Source organism: Phyllostomus hastatus, unplaced genomic scaffold (genome assembly GCF_019186645.2).
Source record: "Phyllostomus hastatus isolate PE091 unplaced genomic scaffold, TTU_PhHast_1.1 phas_contig_159, whole genome shotgun sequence".
Taxonomy (NCBI): Eukaryota; Metazoa; Chordata; class Mammalia; order Chiroptera; family Phyllostomidae; genus Phyllostomus; species Phyllostomus hastatus.
In genome coordinates, this window is record NW_025333640.1 from 39,958,030 (window position 1) to 39,978,145 (window position 20,116).

General features: G+C 61.9%; 1 protein-coding gene across 3 annotated transcripts in view; it reads left to right on the top strand.

Annotated features, from left to right (window-relative positions):
• The first annotated feature begins 608 nt into the window (after nt 1–608).
• Nucleotides 609–20,116, top strand: part of PDE5A (phosphodiesterase 5A) — a 72,679-nt gene continuing 53,171 nt past the window's right edge. The window contains exons 1-2 of one of the 3 annotated variants that reach the window (XM_045831289.1): nt 609–1,018; nt 16,728–17,322. In XM_045831289.1, coding sequence (XP_045687245.1) covers nt 906–1,018; nt 16,728–17,322 — 708 coding nt within the window. In that variant the 5' untranslated portion in view covers nt 609–905. Of the gene's footprint in view, nt 1,019–1,291; nt 1,541–1,566; nt 2,282–16,727; nt 17,323–20,116 lie in introns of those variants that run through there. The other 2 variants (XM_045831292.1, XM_045831291.1) reach the window with 2 other exon arrangements.

The following is a 20,116-nucleotide window of genomic DNA, read 5'->3' on the forward strand; positions in this document are numbered from 1 at the left end:
GGGCGTGACCCCCAGGTCAGCGGGCTGTACAAAGAGGGGTCTTCCTTCCCGCCGTGGTTACCCCACTTCGCTCCTTTCTTTCCCAGAAAATCTTTCTCCAGCTCACGAAAAGGGGGTGTTTGATGCAAAGGCACTTAGTTTATATTTACTATTATTGTCGTTATTATTAACATGGGACACAGGGAAGGCCATGTTGGAAGTCACCCGCGAGCCCGTCCTGGTGCCCCCACTCCGCCCCCGGGCGTGCCGGGTGGCTGGGGCGCCGTGAACCGCCGCGCCCGCGGGGCTCCGGGGTGGTGTCCCCGCTGCTCCCAGACCCCAGTGCCGGCTGCAGCACCTGGGCGCACGGCCCTTCTTCGCCCAGGCCCCCGGAAAAGCGCCCGGGGTGGCAGCCCCTCCCCGTCTCGGGGGAACGTCCCCCGGCCACCGCTCTCGTGGATGAGTCTCCGCGTCGCGACCGCCCCTTTCCTAGAGGGGGACACTCGCGCACACACCCGTCACCTCCGCGCGACCCGCAGTCCCTCCGCTCGGCGCGCAGCGCACCCCAGCGGTCGCGAGCCGCCGCCCGGCCCCGGCCCCGGCCACCGGGCTTCCGGAGAGCTCGCCAGTCGCCGCCGCGGCCGCCTCGGAACCGGCACTTGTGAGGCCGCGGGAGCCGGGCCGGGCGGGACCCCTGGAGGCGCGGCTGCGGCTCCGGCCTCGCTCCCCGCACCTGGAGCCGGACCCGGAGAGGCGGGGCGGGGCTGCAGCCCGGCCGAGCGCCGGTGCAGCTCGCCGAAGCCGGCCGGACCCGAGCGAGGCGCGGGGGAGGGTCTCGAGGCCGAGTCCGCGGCTCCGGGGTGGGGGGTACCCCAGCAGGGGTGGACCCGGCCCCCCCGCGAGGCGCTGAGGCGCGCGGCGCGGGCATGGAGCGGGCCGGCCCGGGCTCCGCGCGGCCGCGGGACCACAACTCGGTGGAAGCGTGGCTGGACGATCACTGGGACTTCACCTTCTCTTACTTTGTTAGGAAAGCCACCAGGTAAGAGGAGGACACGCGGCCGCGCGGGCCGTGCGTGGAGCCCGACCTGGGCCGGTCCTTCCTGGCATTGTCCCCTGCCTTCACCATTAGCGGCCTCGGATCCCGGGCCTCCGTTTTAAAGTAGGTCCCCGGTCCGGTGACGGCGCGGAGATCGCGGCTCGAGGGCGCGCGCAGCGTTAAAACCCAGGCGTGGGCTTGGATCCAACTTGCTCTCAAAGTTCAAATACAGAAATAACCCAGCGCCCGGCCCCCGCTGCTCGCCTCCCGCGGGAGCCGTCCCCGCGCGCCCGTGTGCGCGGCCTCCTGCAGCCGCGTCCACCTCCCGGAGCCCCAAACCTCCGCGGCGAAACCAAAACAGCCCGAGCCCCTTCCCCGCAGCTCCGGAAGCACCGTTCCCGGCCCGGTCCCGGCGGCTGCGCTCCTCCCCCGTCCCCCTCGCCGGGGCCTGGCGGGGCGGGGACCCGGGGTGGGGGCGAGACGGCGGGGCAGCCCCGGGCAGCAGCGTGCGAGAGCCTTCCCGGAGTGAGTGCTGGTGCCCCGCACCCGCCCAGTCCCCCGCGTCCCGCCCGCCTCTTTTGACTCGCTCCTGCGCCTGAGGCGGCGCCGCGGACCGGGATCCGGGAGGGGTGGCGGCGTGGCGTGCAGCGGACCCCGGGGCTGGCGGGTCCCGAGCGGCCGAAGCGACCCCAGGGCCAGCTCTGCCTGGTCCGGAGCCAAGGCCGGCGGCCGCGGTGGAGGGCGGGGGCGAACTCTCCTCTGGGAGGCGGCCGCGGGCCTTGGGGCGCGCGTGGGAAACACTAGCGGAGGCTGGGGAGGAACAGAGGCTGGAGCCCAGGGACCCGGAGGGGAGCGGCGAGTGCGTGGCGCGCGGGTCCCCGAAGCCTGCGCGCTCAGTGCCGAGCCGGACGCCAACAGGGCTCCCGCGCGCGCTCGGGCCGACTTCCAGACGCCCCTTCGGGAAGGGTCGGAGCCAGCCCTGGACGCCGGGCCGGGGGCGATGGTGGGGGAGCTGGCCGGGGCTCCGTGCCGGGCTCCCACCCGCCGGCGCGCAGCCGCCGCTGTGCCGGGCGCTCCCCGCCAGGGGGCGGCGCGGCGCGGGGCGAGCGGGCGGCGGGGTCGCTAGGGGAGCCGGCTCCAGGCACCCGCCGCACCTGGGCGCGGCGTCGCCCCCCGCGCCTGCTGGAGTTCGGGGTCCACCGGGGCCGCACGGCCCGCACCTCGCCTCCCCACGTCTGCTATGCTGCCCTTTGGAGACAGAACGAGGTACCACCCGGCACCCCCTTCCCACTGCTCGGGGCGCGGCAGGCCGGGGCTGGGCGGCGAGGGTTGGGGGGGCGATGCTTCACTGGCAGTGGACCCTGGGACCCTCGGACCTCCTTGCCTCTTGCGGACTGTCACTTCGCAGCCTTGGATGGGGCCCTCTGCACCCCGTTACCCCTAAGGAGCGTCCAGTGCTGGGGTCCACCGAACCACTTTCGGGGTTTCTGGCAGAGGCCAGGGCTTGGGACAGATCTCCTGTCTCCGGATTCATTACTGTCCCCTCTGAAAGTCAGTCTCCGTCCCTGCTTTCGCCTGCGCCCCTGGAGACCCGCCCCACATCCGGGGCGCCTGAGGGGTGAGCCCGGCACGGAATGCGGGTTCGGGGTGAGCTCGGAGCCCCGAGGGGCCTGGAACCGCCCACTGCTGCGGGCGGCAGCACTCAGAGGCCCCCTGCTGCTCCCCGGCCACCTCCTGTCCCCTTTCCTGGCACTTGTGCGCCCGTCCCCCGGGGCCTGCCTCCGTGGAGTCCTGCGCGGGGCAGGGGACGGGGAGCGGGCAGGGGACCCGGCTGATGGTTTAAGTGTGTATGTGTGGGGGGGGGATGTGTCTTTCAGTCAGATGATCAACAGTTGAAAGAAAGGAGTCCTCTGTCTCAGGGAGCGGCCGAGATGCCCTTTTCTCTCCCTCCTGCCCATGTGAAGGCAGGAGCCGGGCACCCGTTTGGTGGTGGGTTTTACCTCATCGCGCCCAACCCCGCTGAGCTTCCTCCTGGAGCCTGCCGGAACCTGCCGGAACTTGGGAAGTAGTATCTTAGTGCAAAACAAACGGAAAATGTTGCCGCCTTTCTCTTCACGTTATGTATTCTCCCAAGCAGCACAGGATGAAAATCCTGATTCCCAAATTGGCGTTTGTCAGAGCAAAATGTAGGTCGTCCGAGACGCTCGGTGCGTTTCTCGGGCCAGGCTGTCCCAGCACGGCTGGTGTGGCCGGCCGGCCGCGCCCTTCTGAGGCCTGTGCGTCTGTCTCTGTGTGCACGCTCTCGGGAGAGGCGTCTGTGCTGAGGTCCAGGCGGAAAACGAAAGTATGAAGCAGCCCCGAGCACCGCGGGCCCTCGGTCTGGGGGGTTACAACGTGCTGCCGGGGTCGGCGTGCAGCCGGGGCGCTTCAGGACGCGGCGGGGGGGGGGGGGGTCCGGTTCGGGGTTGCACTGGGTGGTGCTCACTTACATGAGATGCCTGCAGGAAAAGAGAAAACGGAGAGGTGGGGAGTAGGTGCTTATGCAACTGCCGGGCTGCTGGGCCCGGGGACTCGCTCGGCTGCGGTCAGGGCTTAGCTGCAGGCGCCTTCGCTTCCCCGGCAAGATCTTGTTTTCCAACCAGGAGCCCACGCTCCTGGGCCTGGTCCCCTCTGTCCCCAGGCTGTGAGTGTCAGTGCACACCACAGGTGACTCGGGAAACCCACGAAACGACAGACTCCCAGCTCCCGAGGGTGCCCTCAGCTCAGCCCTCTGGGCCTGTGACCGGGCGCGATGGCCGGGGTGTCGCCACAGCCCTGGACGTGATCATGGTCCTTTCCCTGGTGGCGAGATCGGTGCCCGGGAGCAGACACCCAGCGGAACACAAGTTCCAACCTCCCCCCCGCCCATCCTCCTTGGGACGCCCGGGAATGTGGGCTGCCCTTGAGAGCCCTTGTTTGTGCTTTACACTGTGACTGCTCTCAATGACAGAGTTGAGCACCTCACTGAAAGCTGTGCAGTTTGCAGCACAGAAATAGATGCGGTTTGGCCCTGGCAGGGTAGCTCAGTGGCTTAGAGCGTCGCCGGGATATGCCAGGGTTGTGGGTTCGATCCCCAGTCGGGGCACGTACAAGAAGCAACCAACGAATGCTGGGATAAGTGGAACAAGTTGATGTTTCTCCCTCTCCCTCTCCCTCTCTGTCTCCTTCTCTCTCTAAAATAAAAGGCATAGGTGCTGTCTAGCAACTACAATCTATCTGTATATGTGAAGTTGAGGGTTAGTTCGACAATTGATAACATCGTCTATTGGCATAATAGATAATCCGAGACTTGCCACCAGAGCTTGTGGGAAGGCCCCGCCCTCCCTGTGGGAGACAGTGTTGCAGCCGCCCCACCGGCCGGCCCGGCGGGGGAGACTGGTAATGAGGGGCCCTGAGGCCCACCCAGCCTTCTCAAATGACACCTTCCCGGCTGCAGCCGCCACCCTCACGGCCGCTGCCCCCCTGGACAGCCGGTGACAGCGCGGCTGCCTGTCGTGAGCTGCAACCAACCCTGGGACCCCGCCGGCGCGGGGTTCGGTCAGGGGAGCAGCACTTTTTATTGCTTTATTTTGTGCGAGGGAGACACTTGAGAGTATTTGGCCTCTCCTGGAGAGAGGAGATACCACGTGAGGACGAGGTTTTTATGGCCGCGGGGTCCAAGTCCAGAAACAGAACTCCCGCGCCCCGAGGCCGACTTCCCGTCTGAGCGGCCGCGCTGGCCCGCTTGCTCACGCTCCTCCGGCCCTGCGCTCGGGGTCGGCTCTCCTCGTCCCCTTTCCCTCGTTCTTCTGTCATTGTCTCACCTCTGGAAGCTGTAGCATCTCCACGTTTAAGGCATTGATGTTAACACAGACGACGGACAGAATGTAAACGTTGCTCCCCACTCTTAAACCTGACGGTTGCTGTAAGGACGCAGGGATGGAAGCGGCATGATTTTCAGGCATTGCTGTGCTGGCACATTGCGTTAAACTGGTCCCCGGCAGGAAGAAGGATCGAACTCCGTGGGCGCGCACTCCGCCGGCCTGGATGCGATTTAGAACGCAGGGCGGGCAGGAGCAGGCGTGCGGTGGTGCGTGTGGGGAATCGTGCACTAACTAGTAGTACAAGAACACACTCAGGTGCTCACGGCTGGAAGCCTGCTCCTGCCCCACCCTGTGCTTTTATGGTGGTAATTCTGGGGCAGCAACGGCCTTTTTGCTGTATGGTTTACAGCCAGGGCGCAGCCAGCCAGCTACAAGCTGCCTGCCGGCAACCTCAGCGCGCCTGCACAGATCGCCTGGGAGACCACCAGAGCCCCCGCCCCGCCCCCGCCATGTGACGCAGTCTCTTCGCCCTTCCACCTCGGGGGGGTCCCCGTTTCAGATCCTCAGAGAGCCCGAGAAACTGGGCCGAGGCCCCTAAAAACGTGGTCGAATGTGCAGTGGCCGTGGGCCAGAGAGGGATCTGTGGAAATCAGACTCTCTGCTCAGCATTGCCCACGGGTAAATAGGTGTGCGGTACCTACCGTTCAGGAGTTCCCCCCGCCCCGCCCCACCCTGCCCCGCCCCAGTGAGTGACCTGAGGATGTGTAGAAATCGCCGATGTTTGCACAAGATCGTGTTTTCAGCACATCAAGGTGAGCAGTTGTTTGCATTTTAATTATATTGTGCAACAAAATTTCCTTTTTAAATAATTCTACCTAACTATATGATCTGGCTCTGGTCTCTTACGTTATTTCTTTTGAAGTCCTTGAAACTACGTCCCCGCCGTGAGGGTGGAAGTTGTGCCTTCTCCCCTCTCCGATGACAGAGAGCACGTCTCACCACCACATTCCCCTCGCCCCGGCTCTGAAAACACAGGTCATCTGGGAACTGTGGCTGACCTTTCTGGTGTGTTTTAAAATAGCTGGGAAAGAGTCCTCTCGTAACTGAAAAGGCTAAAAAGCACTGCTTGGTATTTTCTCGTTTACCCCCCAGCATGTTCCAGCCTAGTGATTTGCGAACCCCCGAGACCGCTGGGACGAGTTAGACGTGCTGTCTGTTCTCGGCGCCGACCGTGGGAGGCAAGCCCCTTCCCGGGACTCGGGCCTTGCGTCGGGGCTGCTGGACAATTGAATGAACGCCGCGCTGATGGATAATGGAGGCTTGGAACGTGGCTAATTTCTGACTTTAGGACGCAGACCAGCTGCTGACGAGGCAGGGCGTCCTAGGGAATCAGTTTGCGGGACAGACGTGGGCCCCACCGGCCCCGCGGCGGCCGACCCATGGGCCTGGTTACAGTGCGGCAGCGTGAGGTTACAGTGAGGTCACATTCCTGCTCCAGCGTGAGTGAGGCTCTCGGCGCGCAGAGCCTGCGGGCTGGGAAGGGAAGGGAAGGCGGCCTTTGACGGTTAGCTCTGCGATCCTGGGAACCAGCGGGCATGCTCACTTTGCTGCATATCCATCTGTAGTTTATGATGGACGTGTTTTGTTCATTCTCTCTGAACGGTGGGAAGTTACGCTTGTTGCCAAACAAATGCTGAGAGCAGGCCCGGCAGTCCGAGTGTTCAGTGCGTAAGACCCCTCCTGTGAGGCAGCCGGACAGGCTGGTAAACACAAGTATTCCTCGGGGTTTCAGCTCGAAGGGAACGTGCTTTCTAAAGACTTCCCTGCCGTCGCACTGCCCGAGCCTTCCCCTGGGAATCCGGACCGTGAAGGAGGGTGAGCTTTTTGCAAACCGTTTTCTCTGCGTAATTCCATCACGCCCGCACTTGAGAGGCCGCAGCACCCCTTCTGATGTCCTACCCTTCGTGATCATGACGAACAGTCAAGAATGATCGTTTCCGCTCTCTGTGGAGCAGCTGAGGTCACGGGAACAGGAAAGACCCCGATCTGCTGAGCCGATGACATCACCGGAGGGCGCACGCGCAGGCCGGACCAGTGCCTCTTCGCCGTGGAGGGGACCGCGTGACCCAGGACTTCTCAAACTTCAGTGGCGCGCCCCTGCGACAGGAAGACATTCTTCCCCGTCTCCGTGACAGCGGCTAGGAAGCGCTCGGTCCCACGTGACGGAAGCACAGCTGGGGCTCGTGCGGAGTGATTCACATGACGGGCGTCCCTGGGGGCCGGCGTGGCTCGGAAATGCAGCTGCTCAGAGGGTCTCGTCAAGACCCTGCCTGTCCCTCTGCAGATCTGTCTGACGCATCTGCTCCTCCTTCGGTCCATCCGTCCCTCGGCCGTGCGTCCATCCGTCCTCAGGCCCTGCGCTGTGCGGGCTCTATCATTCCGTGTGTTTTCTTCACGTGCTGGAAACATCTTTTCTTGGCGAGATTCTGCGGTCTTGAACTTCTGATGTTAGAGAAGTGCCTTGAATCACTCAGAATTACTGAGAATTACCCAGAATTACTGAGGCCTCCTTGCGCCGCCCGTCCGCGCTGGGCCCGTGGCCGTGCCCAGGACCGGTGTGGTCGGACCACTCCCCTGAGGCAGCCGGCCCACTGGGCGACATGTCCTCGGGGGCGGGGATGGGTCCAAAAGGAAGTGACGAGGGCACACCCAGAATCTCCCGGTTAACACCGTTCCTAGTGTCGCCTTCCTTTTACTTGAACACCATTTAAACGTGGGTTTTCAAGAGCAGGTGTAATTTAATCATGGTTACAGCCTGCATGCAACTGTAAAACCAGAGTAAGTATGTAAGTTAATTATGAACAAAATGAAAAAACTCCAACCAAATGCCCGTGGACAGCGTTCGTTCAATCCACCCGAGGAGTGACCGCGGCCAGGCCTGCCGGACGGACGGTCTGGGGCCAGCTGGCCCCTGCCGCAGCCGCCCTGTGCGGGCTCCCCCCACCTCCCCCCACCCCGGGCCGTTCCGTAGCCACGAAGGGCGCAGCCACGAAGCTTTCATTCCCAGAACACAGCAGCCAGCCCCCCAGTCGTACTCGGTTTGAAAGCGTCTCTGCACATCATGTCTTCCTCTCCCGCGTCCTCTCTGCCCCGCTGGGCCGCCGTGCGGCCGGCTGCCCTGCGGACAGACGCCGGGGCTTTACAGCTGCAGGGTGGGACCTGGGGACAGGGTGGCCGTCCCGGGCTCGAGCTGCGAGCTCCTTCCGCCTCATTTCGGCTTTGTCGCCCAGGACAGGAGTGAAATGTTTTCATGGAAACCGAACAGGGCTGCGTGGCGTCCCCGGCTTGCTCTCTCGGGCCGCCCAGGGCGGTCTCGCCGCGTCTGAGCGGCAGAGCCCGTCTCGGGGCAGAGTCACGGCCTGGATCCCAGTGGCTGTGTCCCTGCCGACGCCACCAGGTTGCCCTTTGAGGGGCGCCTTTCCCGCGTGTGACCGTGAGTGCCTGGAGGGCCACAGAGCGTGTCTCCCCCGGGTCTCGGTCTCCCTCGGATGTGGAACCCTACCTACGACGTGGTTCTGCGTTTCATGTCCTCTGGTTCCCGCGAGCGTCTCCGGTGTTTTCGTGGCCGGAGGAACCCGGGAGCCACGGAACCACCGCGGGCAGAGCACCCCTGGGCTTCCCGCGGCGGACCCCAGCGGACGCCTCGCTCCCACCCCAGCTAGGTGTCGGTGGGGGTGTCCCGAGCCGCCCCTGCTCCTCCCAGCACCACACACCTGCACATCCGTGTCTCCTCCCCCCGAACCAGCGCGTCCCGGAAGGCAAGGCCCCCCCACCCCGTCTGCGGCAGGCCCCGTGTTTGCCGTGGGGGACTGCTGAGCATGTGGCGGAGGTTCGCCGGCCCCTGGCCCAGGCACCGAATGCCAGGACCGCCCCCCCACACTTTGTGATCCACATTTCCAAATGCCCCCCGGGGGCTGACGCCAGTACCGGGCTGCGAGCTACTGTCCCAAACCTTTAGCGTCTCTTTCCGTCTGTGGTGGTTCAGGGCCCTGGGCAGATTCCAGCTGGGACCCCCTCCCCCACCTCCTCCCGAGGGTGTGACCTTGGGGGCCTCTTTGGCTCTCTCCGTGAAATGGAAACAGTAGCAGGTGCTCCCTGGGGCTCTTAAGAACCCTGGAGAAAGTGCCGTGCGCTTCCTTGTCGTTCTGAGTGGCAGTTTTCAGGCATCCGCTGGTTTGCCCTGAGAACCACTGGCGCCTGAACTAGAACCTCAGACTCGGAGAGTGGTTCCCTCAGTGCAGAAGGCGGGGTTAGAGCAACAGGCCGGCGATTTTATAGGCTTCATGTGCCTTTCTCGTTTTTCAGAGGACTTTTTCCTGACAGTGTGAGCAGAACCTCTGTGGGTCCTGTGAGGGGCCGGGCAGGGGCTCAGCGCCGCCGGCCGAGCCGGAGCGGGTGCCCAGCGCTGCCGTGGGCTGGCTCTGCGGCCGGCCCCGGGGAAGACCCCGGGCGCTACAGCGGAGGAGGGCGGAGGGGAGTGGGGACGCGGGGCAGAGAGGTTCGTAAACGGGCCGAAAATGCCCTCAGCTCCCAGAACTTCTGAGCCTCTCTCTCCTCCTTTGAGTGTTCCCCAAACGTGAGCAGGGCACCCGAGTCGAATTACGCACATCATGCAACCACAATGGTCTAAAACTAGAGTCCGAGAGCAGGACGACTATCTGAGAAACGCTCTATCTTATGTGAGTTGCTGCTGTGTGTTTCCTACCGATAACTTTAGCAGAGGTCCGTGTCAGCTCCCAACCGTCCCCTCTCCGGCAGGATATCTGCAGCCTTTGTCACTCTGGTCTGCGGTGGCGGGTTCACGGGAGTGACGACGGAGAAACCCGCAGAGAGAAGGGGAGGGGGAGGGGATGGGGCGTCGACAGCAGGCAGACAGGTGAGCGCGCACCGTGTGTTTGGGTCCTTCGGGGCCTGCAGCTTCCACTCTGCTCTGAGGTGTCCCCCAAGTCTCCCCACCTGCTCCCGCTCCAGGGGGTCTCTCCATGGGCTCCTCCAGGCCCAGACGTCTGCCCGCGTGTAAGAGGCCCCCAGCTGACCCCCTCCCCGTGGGCAGGAGCAGCCAGGCCACCGGTCGCCCCCGGGCAGACCTCCCGTGGCAGAGCGAGCGTCAAAGCCGTCGAGTGGCGTGACCGCCCTCCAGGCTGGAGCCGGGGTTGTTGTGAGACAGCATTAGGGTTTAACTGCAGGTGACTAGTTGTCCATTTTCTCACAGTTGCCGTCAGTTTGGCTGTATCTTTCACAGTTTGAGAAAAGAAATTGTCCTCCGAGTCTCTAAATTACTTCGGAGAAACATTGAATTTGAAGTAGTGATGGGAAAAAAAGCGAGTTACATTCTTGCACTTCCTGTTCCCCGCCAACCGTGAGGGTCTGAGTCCCCGCGTGTCACTCCGGAAGTGATGTTACACGGGACTGTCGCCGTCGGTCTGGGGAGTCTGCGTGTTTCCCCTCTGTTGTGAGAAAATACACTAAAACAATGTGTTTTTTAAAGATGAGTGTTTCTGTAGAGACATTTGTGCATTTAAATTGGGAGCTTAAGAAGAAACACAATGGCTAGCATCTAGTCTTTCTCTAGAAGCCTATTTATTGAATAAGTTCACTTTATACTTTAAAAAATAAAAAACCCTTTTTAGACGCATCACCGCTGAACGCTCAGCTCACTTGAAAACAGTGCGGCTTGTGCACTCAGCGCTGGGGACCTGACGCCACAGCCCCTTTCTCTGTGGGCACCGTCGTCTCCGGCTGCCAGGGGGCCTGTGGGGGCTGCACCGCCGTCCCTGTGGGGGGGGGAGAACAGATCGAGCCCCTCAGGCCTCCCCTTCCAGAGAGGGGGCTCTGGGCCGAAGCCCCGCCTCCCCACCCGGGGCCCTGACGGCCGGGATCTGCGAGAGCCCAGCTGCCGGTCAGTGGGAGCAAAGCCCGGGCTCACGGGCCGACCTCCCCCCGAACCGAGCTCAGGCCAAAGTCTGTCCCGGGCTCCGACGCGCAAGCCCCCCCCCCCCCCCGGGAGCGCCGGAGACTGTGCCCACGTGGGGTTATTTCCATATATAGTTTTAGATTCTGAAAAGTGGGAACTCTCCAATGACATTTTAAAATAGAGTGGCTGAACGTTTAGGTACTAGGCCATTACGGCGATATTTTTAGTATTAGAACATAAATACCCTAAGTACAGTATATTTTCAAAGAATTTCCATTCCTTTGCTACATGATTTTAGGCAAGAGGGCAAAACACGTCAAACTCGTTTTACAAGTAGGTTTCGTCTCACACTTCCAACTTAGAAGAGATATGTTTACATCACACTTCTACGTCGCCTTGTAAATGTTTTCTCCCCATTCTGCTAGATGCCAAGAAATATTATATAAAACCTAGGCAAAGTCTTTGCATTGGTTTCTTTTTCCAGACGGCCGGAATGTCGAGTATGCGTTTTGAGGCACTTCTGTCTTTTTCAAGGTTCCTTCTGTAAGGTGCATGAGCTGTTCTGCTTCGGTGGCAAGAGCACGTGCGGCCGTGTGCAGTCCTCCGCACAGGCGTGTGCGTGTACCTGGGCGTCGTGTGCACGCGTGTGTTTGGCTGATCCGGGCTGACACTCCCGTGCCCCGTGCCCCGTCGGCACGCGCCGCCCCTCCCGTGTGTCCCCGCTGGAGAGCAGGCCCGTGGGGAGGCTGTGACTCGTCCACATCCGCGGGGAATTTTTGGAACACAAACCGCATTGTGCTTTTCCTCCCTGCGGTCAGTCTCTGCTAATCTTCAGTGAAAACGAGAAGTTGGGGGAGGGAGGAAGTGTTGGTTCTTCGCAGCATGGCGCCTTAGACTGGCTCTTTCACTTTTCCAGTGAATAGTACCAATTTACCAAGTTTCTAGAAAGTGGGCAATGGAGTGTACCCAATGCACAATACAAAACTTTCACCTGTTTAAATATCCATAAAAAGGAGTTACTATTTTGGCACCATTAAATGTAATCATTAACTTAATGGAGCCTCCCATTTTAAGAATGATATACTTTTTAAAAAAATATTTTATTTGTTTATTTTTAGACAGAGGGGAAGGGAGAAAGAGGGAGAGAAACATCGATGTGTGGTTGCCCCTCATGCGCCCCCTACTGGGAACCTGGCCCACAACCCAGGCATGTGCCCTGACTGGGAATCGAACCTGGGACCCCTTGGTTCAGCGACTGGCACTCAATCCACTGAGCCACAGGGCAAGAATGATACACTTTGTATCTACTTAAAACAATAAGCACGCAGGGTGTGTGGAATGAAACGCAGAGCACTTTGTCTCCTCCATGTGCGTAGTTTCGATGAACTGAACTTTCTGTTACAACGGTCGTTCGACAGTGGCAGCCCACTGTCTGACCCTGCTAGCCCCCAGAATTCCTTTGATCTTTTCCACTCGCAAATGCAGTGACCCTCCCCTCCGGGCATCGCTGAGGATGCCGAACGTTGGACACCGGAAAGGTCAGGTCTGGCCTTCTCCCTGCAGCAGCTGCCGCGACCTGGCGGCCCAGCCGCCTGCGCGGTGAGCTCGTTTAGTGTCATAGGGCGTTCTGCGGCCTGGCGACAGCAGCGTGGGCCGAGTGGGGCTGCCGGTTCCCTAGGAGGCCCCGTGGACTGAAAACGTGGCTTTCATGTCACCGACCTCCGTGCCCAGTTGTCACTGGGGGACCAGACTGAGCTGCGAGGGTCTCCCCTGAAGCAGTCCCTGTGACCCCTAACGATTCCGACATTCCCCAGAGCAGGACAGCAGGACGGTGCACTCCTCATCTGAGTCATCCTTCAAGCAGATTTGAGGTTTAAAATTCAAGTCACATTTACGGAAACTTATGGCAAGTTTTTGGCACTTGCCAGTGGGTGCGTTTCCTGCCGTGTAATTAATTCCCGTCCTCGATTCCGCTCTTGCTCGGGGTAGGAGGGGATGCTCAGGGAGGGGGCGCCGAGGGAGGGGGCACAGGCGGGCGGGGAGCCAAGAGGAGGCTCACCTGAGAGGGACGCTCCCAGCGTCGACTACAGCACCTTCCGGGCTTTCTCCGGCTGCTGTAAGACGTGCTGTCAGAGTCTGAAACCAAAACTGGATCCACTTACCCAACTGCAAAAGCTGTGACACCAGTCAGTCCTGTGTGAGGCAGGACATGTTTTGTGGAGTAAGGTCAGGAGGGCGAGGAGTGGCTGGAGGACAGCAGAGAAAGTCAAGTGCACCCGAGACCAGGCGAGGGAACCTGCTCTCGCAGGGTCCAGGCTCCAGGGAGCTCCTCGAGGAAGCATCGGGGTGGGGGGCAGGACTGTCTCTGAGTGGCTAGTGCTGTGGCCCGGACTGCGACACCTCCCTGGACTGTGCGTCCCTTGCTTTTCTTGCTCCGATGCTACACTGTAACTTGCATAGAGTCACGATGTGACTCTCACGTATCGGCTGGGCCACAGGCTCCGAGAGGCCACTCGGCCTGTGGTCCTGTACCCTCCGGGGGAGGCCTCTCCCCTCACCCTCTCCCTGGTCCTCCAGGCAAAGCTCCGTGGGAAAGAGCAGCCACTCTGGCTCCCGGGGCTGCACCCCGATGGGCCGGGCCCAGGGCCCAGGGAGAGCAGCCCCTCGCTCTTGGGAGGGACCCCCCCGCCCCCGCCCCCGCCCCCGCCCTGCACTGCGTTCTCGAATCGCACTCCGCCCCCCCCCCAGGCCAGGAGCCTGCAGTGAGGAGCGCTTTCTCCGACTTCAACACGAGGGGGGGCCGGGGGCGGAAGGAGCCTGAGGGTGCCCACGGCCCTTCCTGCCGGTGTGGCTGGCGTCAGCCGCCGTGGGGGCTTCTCCGTCCCCTTGGCCGGCGGCCACAGCTGCCCATTTTCACGACGGGAGCCCCAGCTTTGAACCCCCGAGAGGCCGCGGCCGGTCCACCCTCCCAGCGGTCTTGGTCTTGCAGCCGGTCCCGCGTCGGGCCGGACCTGCTAGAGGTCTTCCCCGTGCAGCCTGAGTCACTCGGGGAGAAAAGGACACTCGGAACTGAATCCAGTTAAAGTGGGAAGGCATTCGGGGAAAGGTTTCGATCAGAAGTCTTTCTTGAAAGATGGAACCGCAGCGTACGAAAGTACGCCCGTTGTAGACTTGGTAAAGTCTGGGTTGTCGTGAGCGCTCAGCGCTCATTTTGGGGCGGACGCTCAGCCGACAAACCCGTGCCGTCCTCAGTGTCCTCCCCGCACGTCTGGCTCTTGCCGCGGGCCCAGAGCGTGTCCCCCGCCCCCCACCCCCCAGACAGTGTTTCCGAGTCAATGCTCAGAGACTCGGTCCGTTTCTCCCAGGGCTTCTCCGGACCCGGAGGGTGAGTGTTGGAACAGAATTCTCCTGTCAGGTCTCTGCTGTCTCCCGACCCTTCCCTTGGGGGTGGTCTGGAACGGGGCCGCGCCCGCCCCTCACGGCCGTGGCTGGGTGGAACGCCGGAACGGTGCTCCGATGCTGCCCCTTCTGCCGACTTCCAGCAACCCCGCGTCCGGAGTGACAGTCCCCGCGCCCGCATGTCCGCAGGCGATCTGCCCTCGTGTGCAGACTGCTCGGGAGCGGGGACGTGGGTCTGAAGAGACGCCGCCCTCCACGCAGATGCGCGGTGGTGGGCCGCCTGCCGAGTCTCCAGGCGGCCCGGGCAACAGAGGCTCGTGCGGCGACTTCCCTGCGTTCGTGGCCGATTCCTGAGTGATTGTTCTGATGTTATCCTCGCGCGTGTGAGCACAGGGACTCGGGGGATCGGTAACGCGGTCGTGAGAAACCCGGAGCCCCCCCTCGGTGCGGTAGGCGCGCCCCTGCGGTCTGTGCCCAGCCACGGGTATTGGAGAGACCTTAAAAGGCTTCTTTCATAACTGTATCCATCCGTTACAACCCTGAGGCGTCTTGCGGTACCTGTCACCTTCTTTGCCATTCCATCCCAGACTGGGAGCACTTGAGACTAATATATATTCACTCACCAAATACTTCACTTTGCTCAGAATAAAAATAAGCAATGGGACGTCCCAGCAACGGAAGACTCAGCAGAGACTCGGGGGTCAGGAAGCCGCGTGCCCCCTTTATCCGTGCCCTCCTCTTCCCGCCCACTGATGGGGGGGTGGGGGCCGTTGGCATCGGCCCACCCGGCCGTCCTTCAGGGCCGGCCTCGCATCCCCCGGGTAGAGGCGCCGTGTCCCGTGGGTAGACGCGCCCTGGTGTGGGTTACATGGCCGGCCCCCCGCGGGTGGGGCGAGGCTGCCGGCTGACTTCGCTCCGGCGGGCCGTGCCACCCACAGCAACCCCCCCGGGTCCCCCTTTGCCTCGTGTGAGAGGCCCCTGGGACGGAGGGCGGACGCATCCTACAGTCTGTTAGGTGTCGCCCGTCTGCCCACCGGAGGGGGTGACGCCAGCGTTCCCTGCAGCCGAGCAGATCGGGGAGGGGCTGCGTCTCCGCGCTCCCCAAACAGAGCACGGCCGAACGTTTTCTGTCCTGCTGTTTAGACACGTGCCCACGGCGTGGAGACGGCGTCGCTCTCACTGAAGGGAAGTTCTTGTATAAGTGTCCGCAGTGGGAGCAAGTGTTTTTCTTCTGGAGGCGAACTTCGGTTTGGGAAAGAGTCAGGCCTCAGGCATGATGGCGTAGACTTTAGGTTAGCTGCTAATGCTAGTTTCTTCTTGAAGTTTGCTTTATTTGTTCGTTTTGAGAGGAAGGCTTAGGGAAAAACAAGTCTAACTTTTAGATAAAACTAATATTCTTTTTTAAAAAATATTTATTTATTTATTTTTAGAGAGGGAAGGGAGGGAGAAAGAGAGAGAGAAACATCAATGTGCGGTTGCTGGGGGCCATGGCCTGCAACCCTGGCATGTACCCTGGCTGGGAATTGAACCTGCGACACTTTGGTTTGCAGCCTGTGCTCAATCCACTGAGCTATGCCAGCCGGGGCAGATAAAACTAATATTCGTAAGGGACTTTTAAATTTTCTTAGAAGTTAGTCTCAGAAGAAGGGTTTTAAACATGTCTGAGGTCATGGCGCTGGCCAGTCCGGTAAGATTGCAGCCTTCCGGGCCACCGTGCGACCTGACCGGTGCTCGGCCGTATGAGATCTGGCATGCTTGTTCATAAACAGCAAGGTCACTGCAAAGCCTCCAGCTCCTGCAGGGTTCTCCCACAGGGCAGGGCACTCAAAACAGACCATTTGAATTGGGGGGACGGAACCTTTAAAATGCCGTATTGCCTACTGTAAGATTTCCGTCCCTCACACCAGACGAGCTCATTTTTACCGCTACCAGCCAGGGATCACCAGAGCCTTCCGTTCACAGAGGTCTCCAGCCTTTCCACACGCCAGATTGCACCGTCCATCTTCTCTGCGTCCTCTCCGGGTCTGCGTGGGGCGACAGAGGGGCAGCTATGTGAAATCAAGGGTGTGAGCGAGCCAGATCTAGTTACACACGTGTTTTCTTCGGCGTCCGTGCATTTATTTAGCTTCCGAACAAGCTTCGTTGCAGACGACAGCCTCGTCTCCCTGCCTGTGTTTTCCTGAGACTCGTCCCGGGCCGTGCCCTGCGCCGTAGTGCAAACAGACTCGGGGAGGAGCAGGCGTGGCGCTGCCCATGGTGTGGGGGTCAGACATCCCCCAGCCTGCTCCCTGAGAACCCCCGCCGCCGGACCAGTCGTCCGCCGTCGCCACTGTCCAGGTCCCCAACGTCCTAAATGAGCCGCCTTGTCTCTGTTCCCGGTGGCCCATCGGGTGACGACCCCGTGCGGCCAAGAGCTGTCCGGGGGCTGGCCGGGGGCTGGCCACGAGGAGCCCCCGGCCCCGGCCCCAGGTAACCCGCCGCCCCCTGTGTTCCACAGAGAGATGGTCAACGCCTGGTTCGCGGAGCGCGTGCACACCATCCCTGCCTGCAAGGAGGACGCCCGAGGCCGCTCTGAGTCCTGCCCGTGCCCCACGCAGCCCTCGGGCGCCCGCCCGGACGGCAGCGCCCCGGCCGCACCGGCCAGGAAAATCTCCGCCTCCGAGTTCGACCGGCCCCTGCGGCCCATCGTGGTCAAGGACTCCGAGGGGACTGTGCGCTTCCTCCCGGACTCGGACCAGAAGGAGCAGATGCCGCTGACCGCCCCGCGGCTCGACAAGGACGACGACGGGGACCAGTGCTCGAGGCTCCTGGAGCTGGTGAAGGACATCTCCAGCCACCTGGATGTCACCGCCCTGTGCCACAAGATCTTCCTGCACATCCACCAGCTCATCTCCGCCGACCGCTACTCCCTGTTCCTGGTCTGCGAGGACAGCTCCAACGACAAGTTCCTGGTCAGCCGCCTCTTCGACGTGGCCGAAGGCTCCACCCTGGAGCAGGCGTCCAGCAGCTGCATCCGCCTGCAGTGGAACACGGGCATCGTGGGCCACGTGGCGGCGCGCGGGGAGCCCCTGAACATCAAGGACGCCTATGAGGTGAGGGCGCACGGGGCACGCAGGGCGCGCAGGGTGGGGGCCTGGGAAACCCAGGTGGCACTGTCTGCAGCCGTATTCAGAGGTAGAGTCCACAGTAGTAACTCTTCCATCTCTTAGACGCCAGTCTCCTGACTGGTGGCTGTGGCCAGGACATGGCCCTGGGCGGGGCCTCAGCCCACCCCACCCCACCCCCCGCCGTGAGATTGCGTCATCGTCCCTCTCTCAGCCCAGTGCCCATCTTCCCACTGGGTCTTCCTGCACGCCCCTGTCTCTGTGATCTCTGCTCGAACTTCTGAAGTTTCCACGGAGATTCCAGAACAGGTGCCAAACCATCCAAAAACAAAAAACCCTGTTAACTTATTTATTCATCTACCCACCCACCCATCCACCCACCCATCCATCCACCATCCACCCACCACCCATCCACCCATCCACCCACCACCCATCCACCCACCACCCATCCACCCATCCACCCACCACCCATCCACCCATCCATCCATCCATCCACCCACCCATCCACCATCCACCATGCACCCATCCATCCACCATCCATCCATCCAAAATCATACTCGCTCACTCCAAGTCTCCCTGACACCAAGAACGGATTCTCTTCCTTTCTATTCTTTCTTTCACTTTTATTAAGCAAATAAAGTCATGGGGGTCTTTAAAAACTGGAAATCTTTAAACTATTTTAATGGAAAGATTTCCCATTTCTCCCACTTCTGCTCCAGTTGTATACGGATCTTTAATTACAGACTTATAGTTTACACTATATGAGGTTTCAAATTTCATGCTTAAAGTGATCCTTCTCATTAACAAAACCGCGGGGCTCGCACCAAGCCCCTGAGTTGAGTGACGCGTCATCTGTGGGTGACGCGAAGGCCAGCTGTTGCCGCTCCCACCCTCCAGCGCGGAGGGCTGCTCTGAGAAGCGCCCACGGGCCCCCCCCACCTGCAGCTCCTGGGTGGGATCCCGGGTGGCAGGTCTCATTCAGCCCGGGACCCCCAGTGCCTGATACGGCGCCTGGTGCCCAGTCATCTCTGTAGACGCCGACTCAGCAAAGCCACAGCAGGTCAGGGGGACAAGCAGATGGGAAAGCAGCCCCTGACGGGAGTTCAGCGGACGTGGGACGGAGGGCGGAGATCGGGGGAGCGATGCGGGGGGTGGGCCCCGGAGGGCAGACAGGGCGTGAGTGGGTGGGGGGAGTCGTGAGCGTGGTGGGACCCGCACAGGCAGAGGCAGTTAGAGCAGGGCGGGGACCGGGGTCCGGGGTGCACGTCTGGAAACGGGGGGGGGGTCATAGTCCAGACACCGAGGATCTGGAGGGGCAGGGCCTGGACACGGGGGGAGGGGACTCGAGTGCCTGGCTGAGGCGCGTGGCCGGGCCCAGGCCCCGGGGAGCGTTACGGCAGGTTCAAAGGGGGCCGGCAGGGAGGCCGCGCTTGAGAAGGACGGGTTTTATGGCGGCTGTAAAGTGAGGCTGAGGGGAAAGTACTGGGGCGTGGGAGAGGGGAGGATTTTAGCAGTCCGAGGAAGCGAGGCCTCCGAGGCGGGGCACCGAGGGGGCTGCCTTTCCGGCGCGGAGAGGGGTCTGCTGGCCTCGGCGGCAGGGAGGGGCTGGGCCCGGGAGAGAGGAGTCCCGGGGACTCGGGTGTCGGAGGCGGGCGAACACTAGCCAGCGGGAAATACCGAGGGCAGGAGTCCGGGGAGAGGTGTGGCAGGTCAGGCCGGCTACACCCTGGAGTGTTTTTCCGAATCCATCCTGTGCACGGGATCCAGCCCCCTTCGACCTGTTGTAACACCCCACCGCGGCTGACCCCAGCAGGGCGCTCCAGGCACAGCTGGAGGACTCCCTTCTGTGACAGGTGACAGGTGACAGGTGTCAGGTGACAGCTGGGTTTCCCCTCTTCAGTGGCAGCGGGGGCCCGGGCGTCTCCTGCCTGGAGGGTCTCCTCACTGACCTGCGTTTCGCTGAGTCTGCTCACCCTCCTCGAACGCGGACGACGCAGTTTTTGTTTCCGGTTGGCGATGATCTGATGCCCGCACGGCCGTCTGGAAGGGCCCGCGCCCCCCACCCGTCCTCGGTCAGGGAGACGGCTCTCCGCCCTGGGTTCCTGCATTACCACCCGACCCTCGGGGTCCTGGCCTGGGTGTGGGGTGGCCCCGCAGAAGGGACTGTGTCCCCGGAACTCCGCTGCAGGTGGTGGGGCTGACCGTTGACGTGTAGTTGAGGTTGTTGGTGCAACCCTGGGAGTCAGCCCCACCGATGCAGTGACTCACCCAGGGGCTGCCCGGAGCCCTCTGGGACAGGAGTCAGCGCGTGAGAACGCATTCGAGTGTTCCCCGGGCCCCGAAACCCGCCCCTGTGCCAGCAGCACTGTGCCGCCGCGGGGTCTCTCGGGCGCGTGCGACTGCGGGACACTGTGAAGGAGGTGGCGTCACCCTGGGAAACCTGGAGGCGGCCGTGACGTGTGAGCATGCTCAGGGGGAAGCTCAGAATAAAAAAAAAAAATGGTCTCACGGATCAAGGAGTGGTGAGAAAAATCTACATTTCACGCACTATTTGAAACGTTGTAACAGAACAACGTCAATTGGAGGATTCCGCTACTTAATTGCTAACGAAAGGAGCGCACTCACACACTCAGGACGTGAGACGGGACCCACAGCTGGGACCAGCAGGCCCCGGTCGGACCTCAGGGGCCCGTGAGAGGCCGGGGGCTGGCGCTGCCCCCCTGTCAACGGCCGGACACTCGTCGCCTTCTGCGTCACCCCGCCAGCGTTCGCGCAGCTTTCT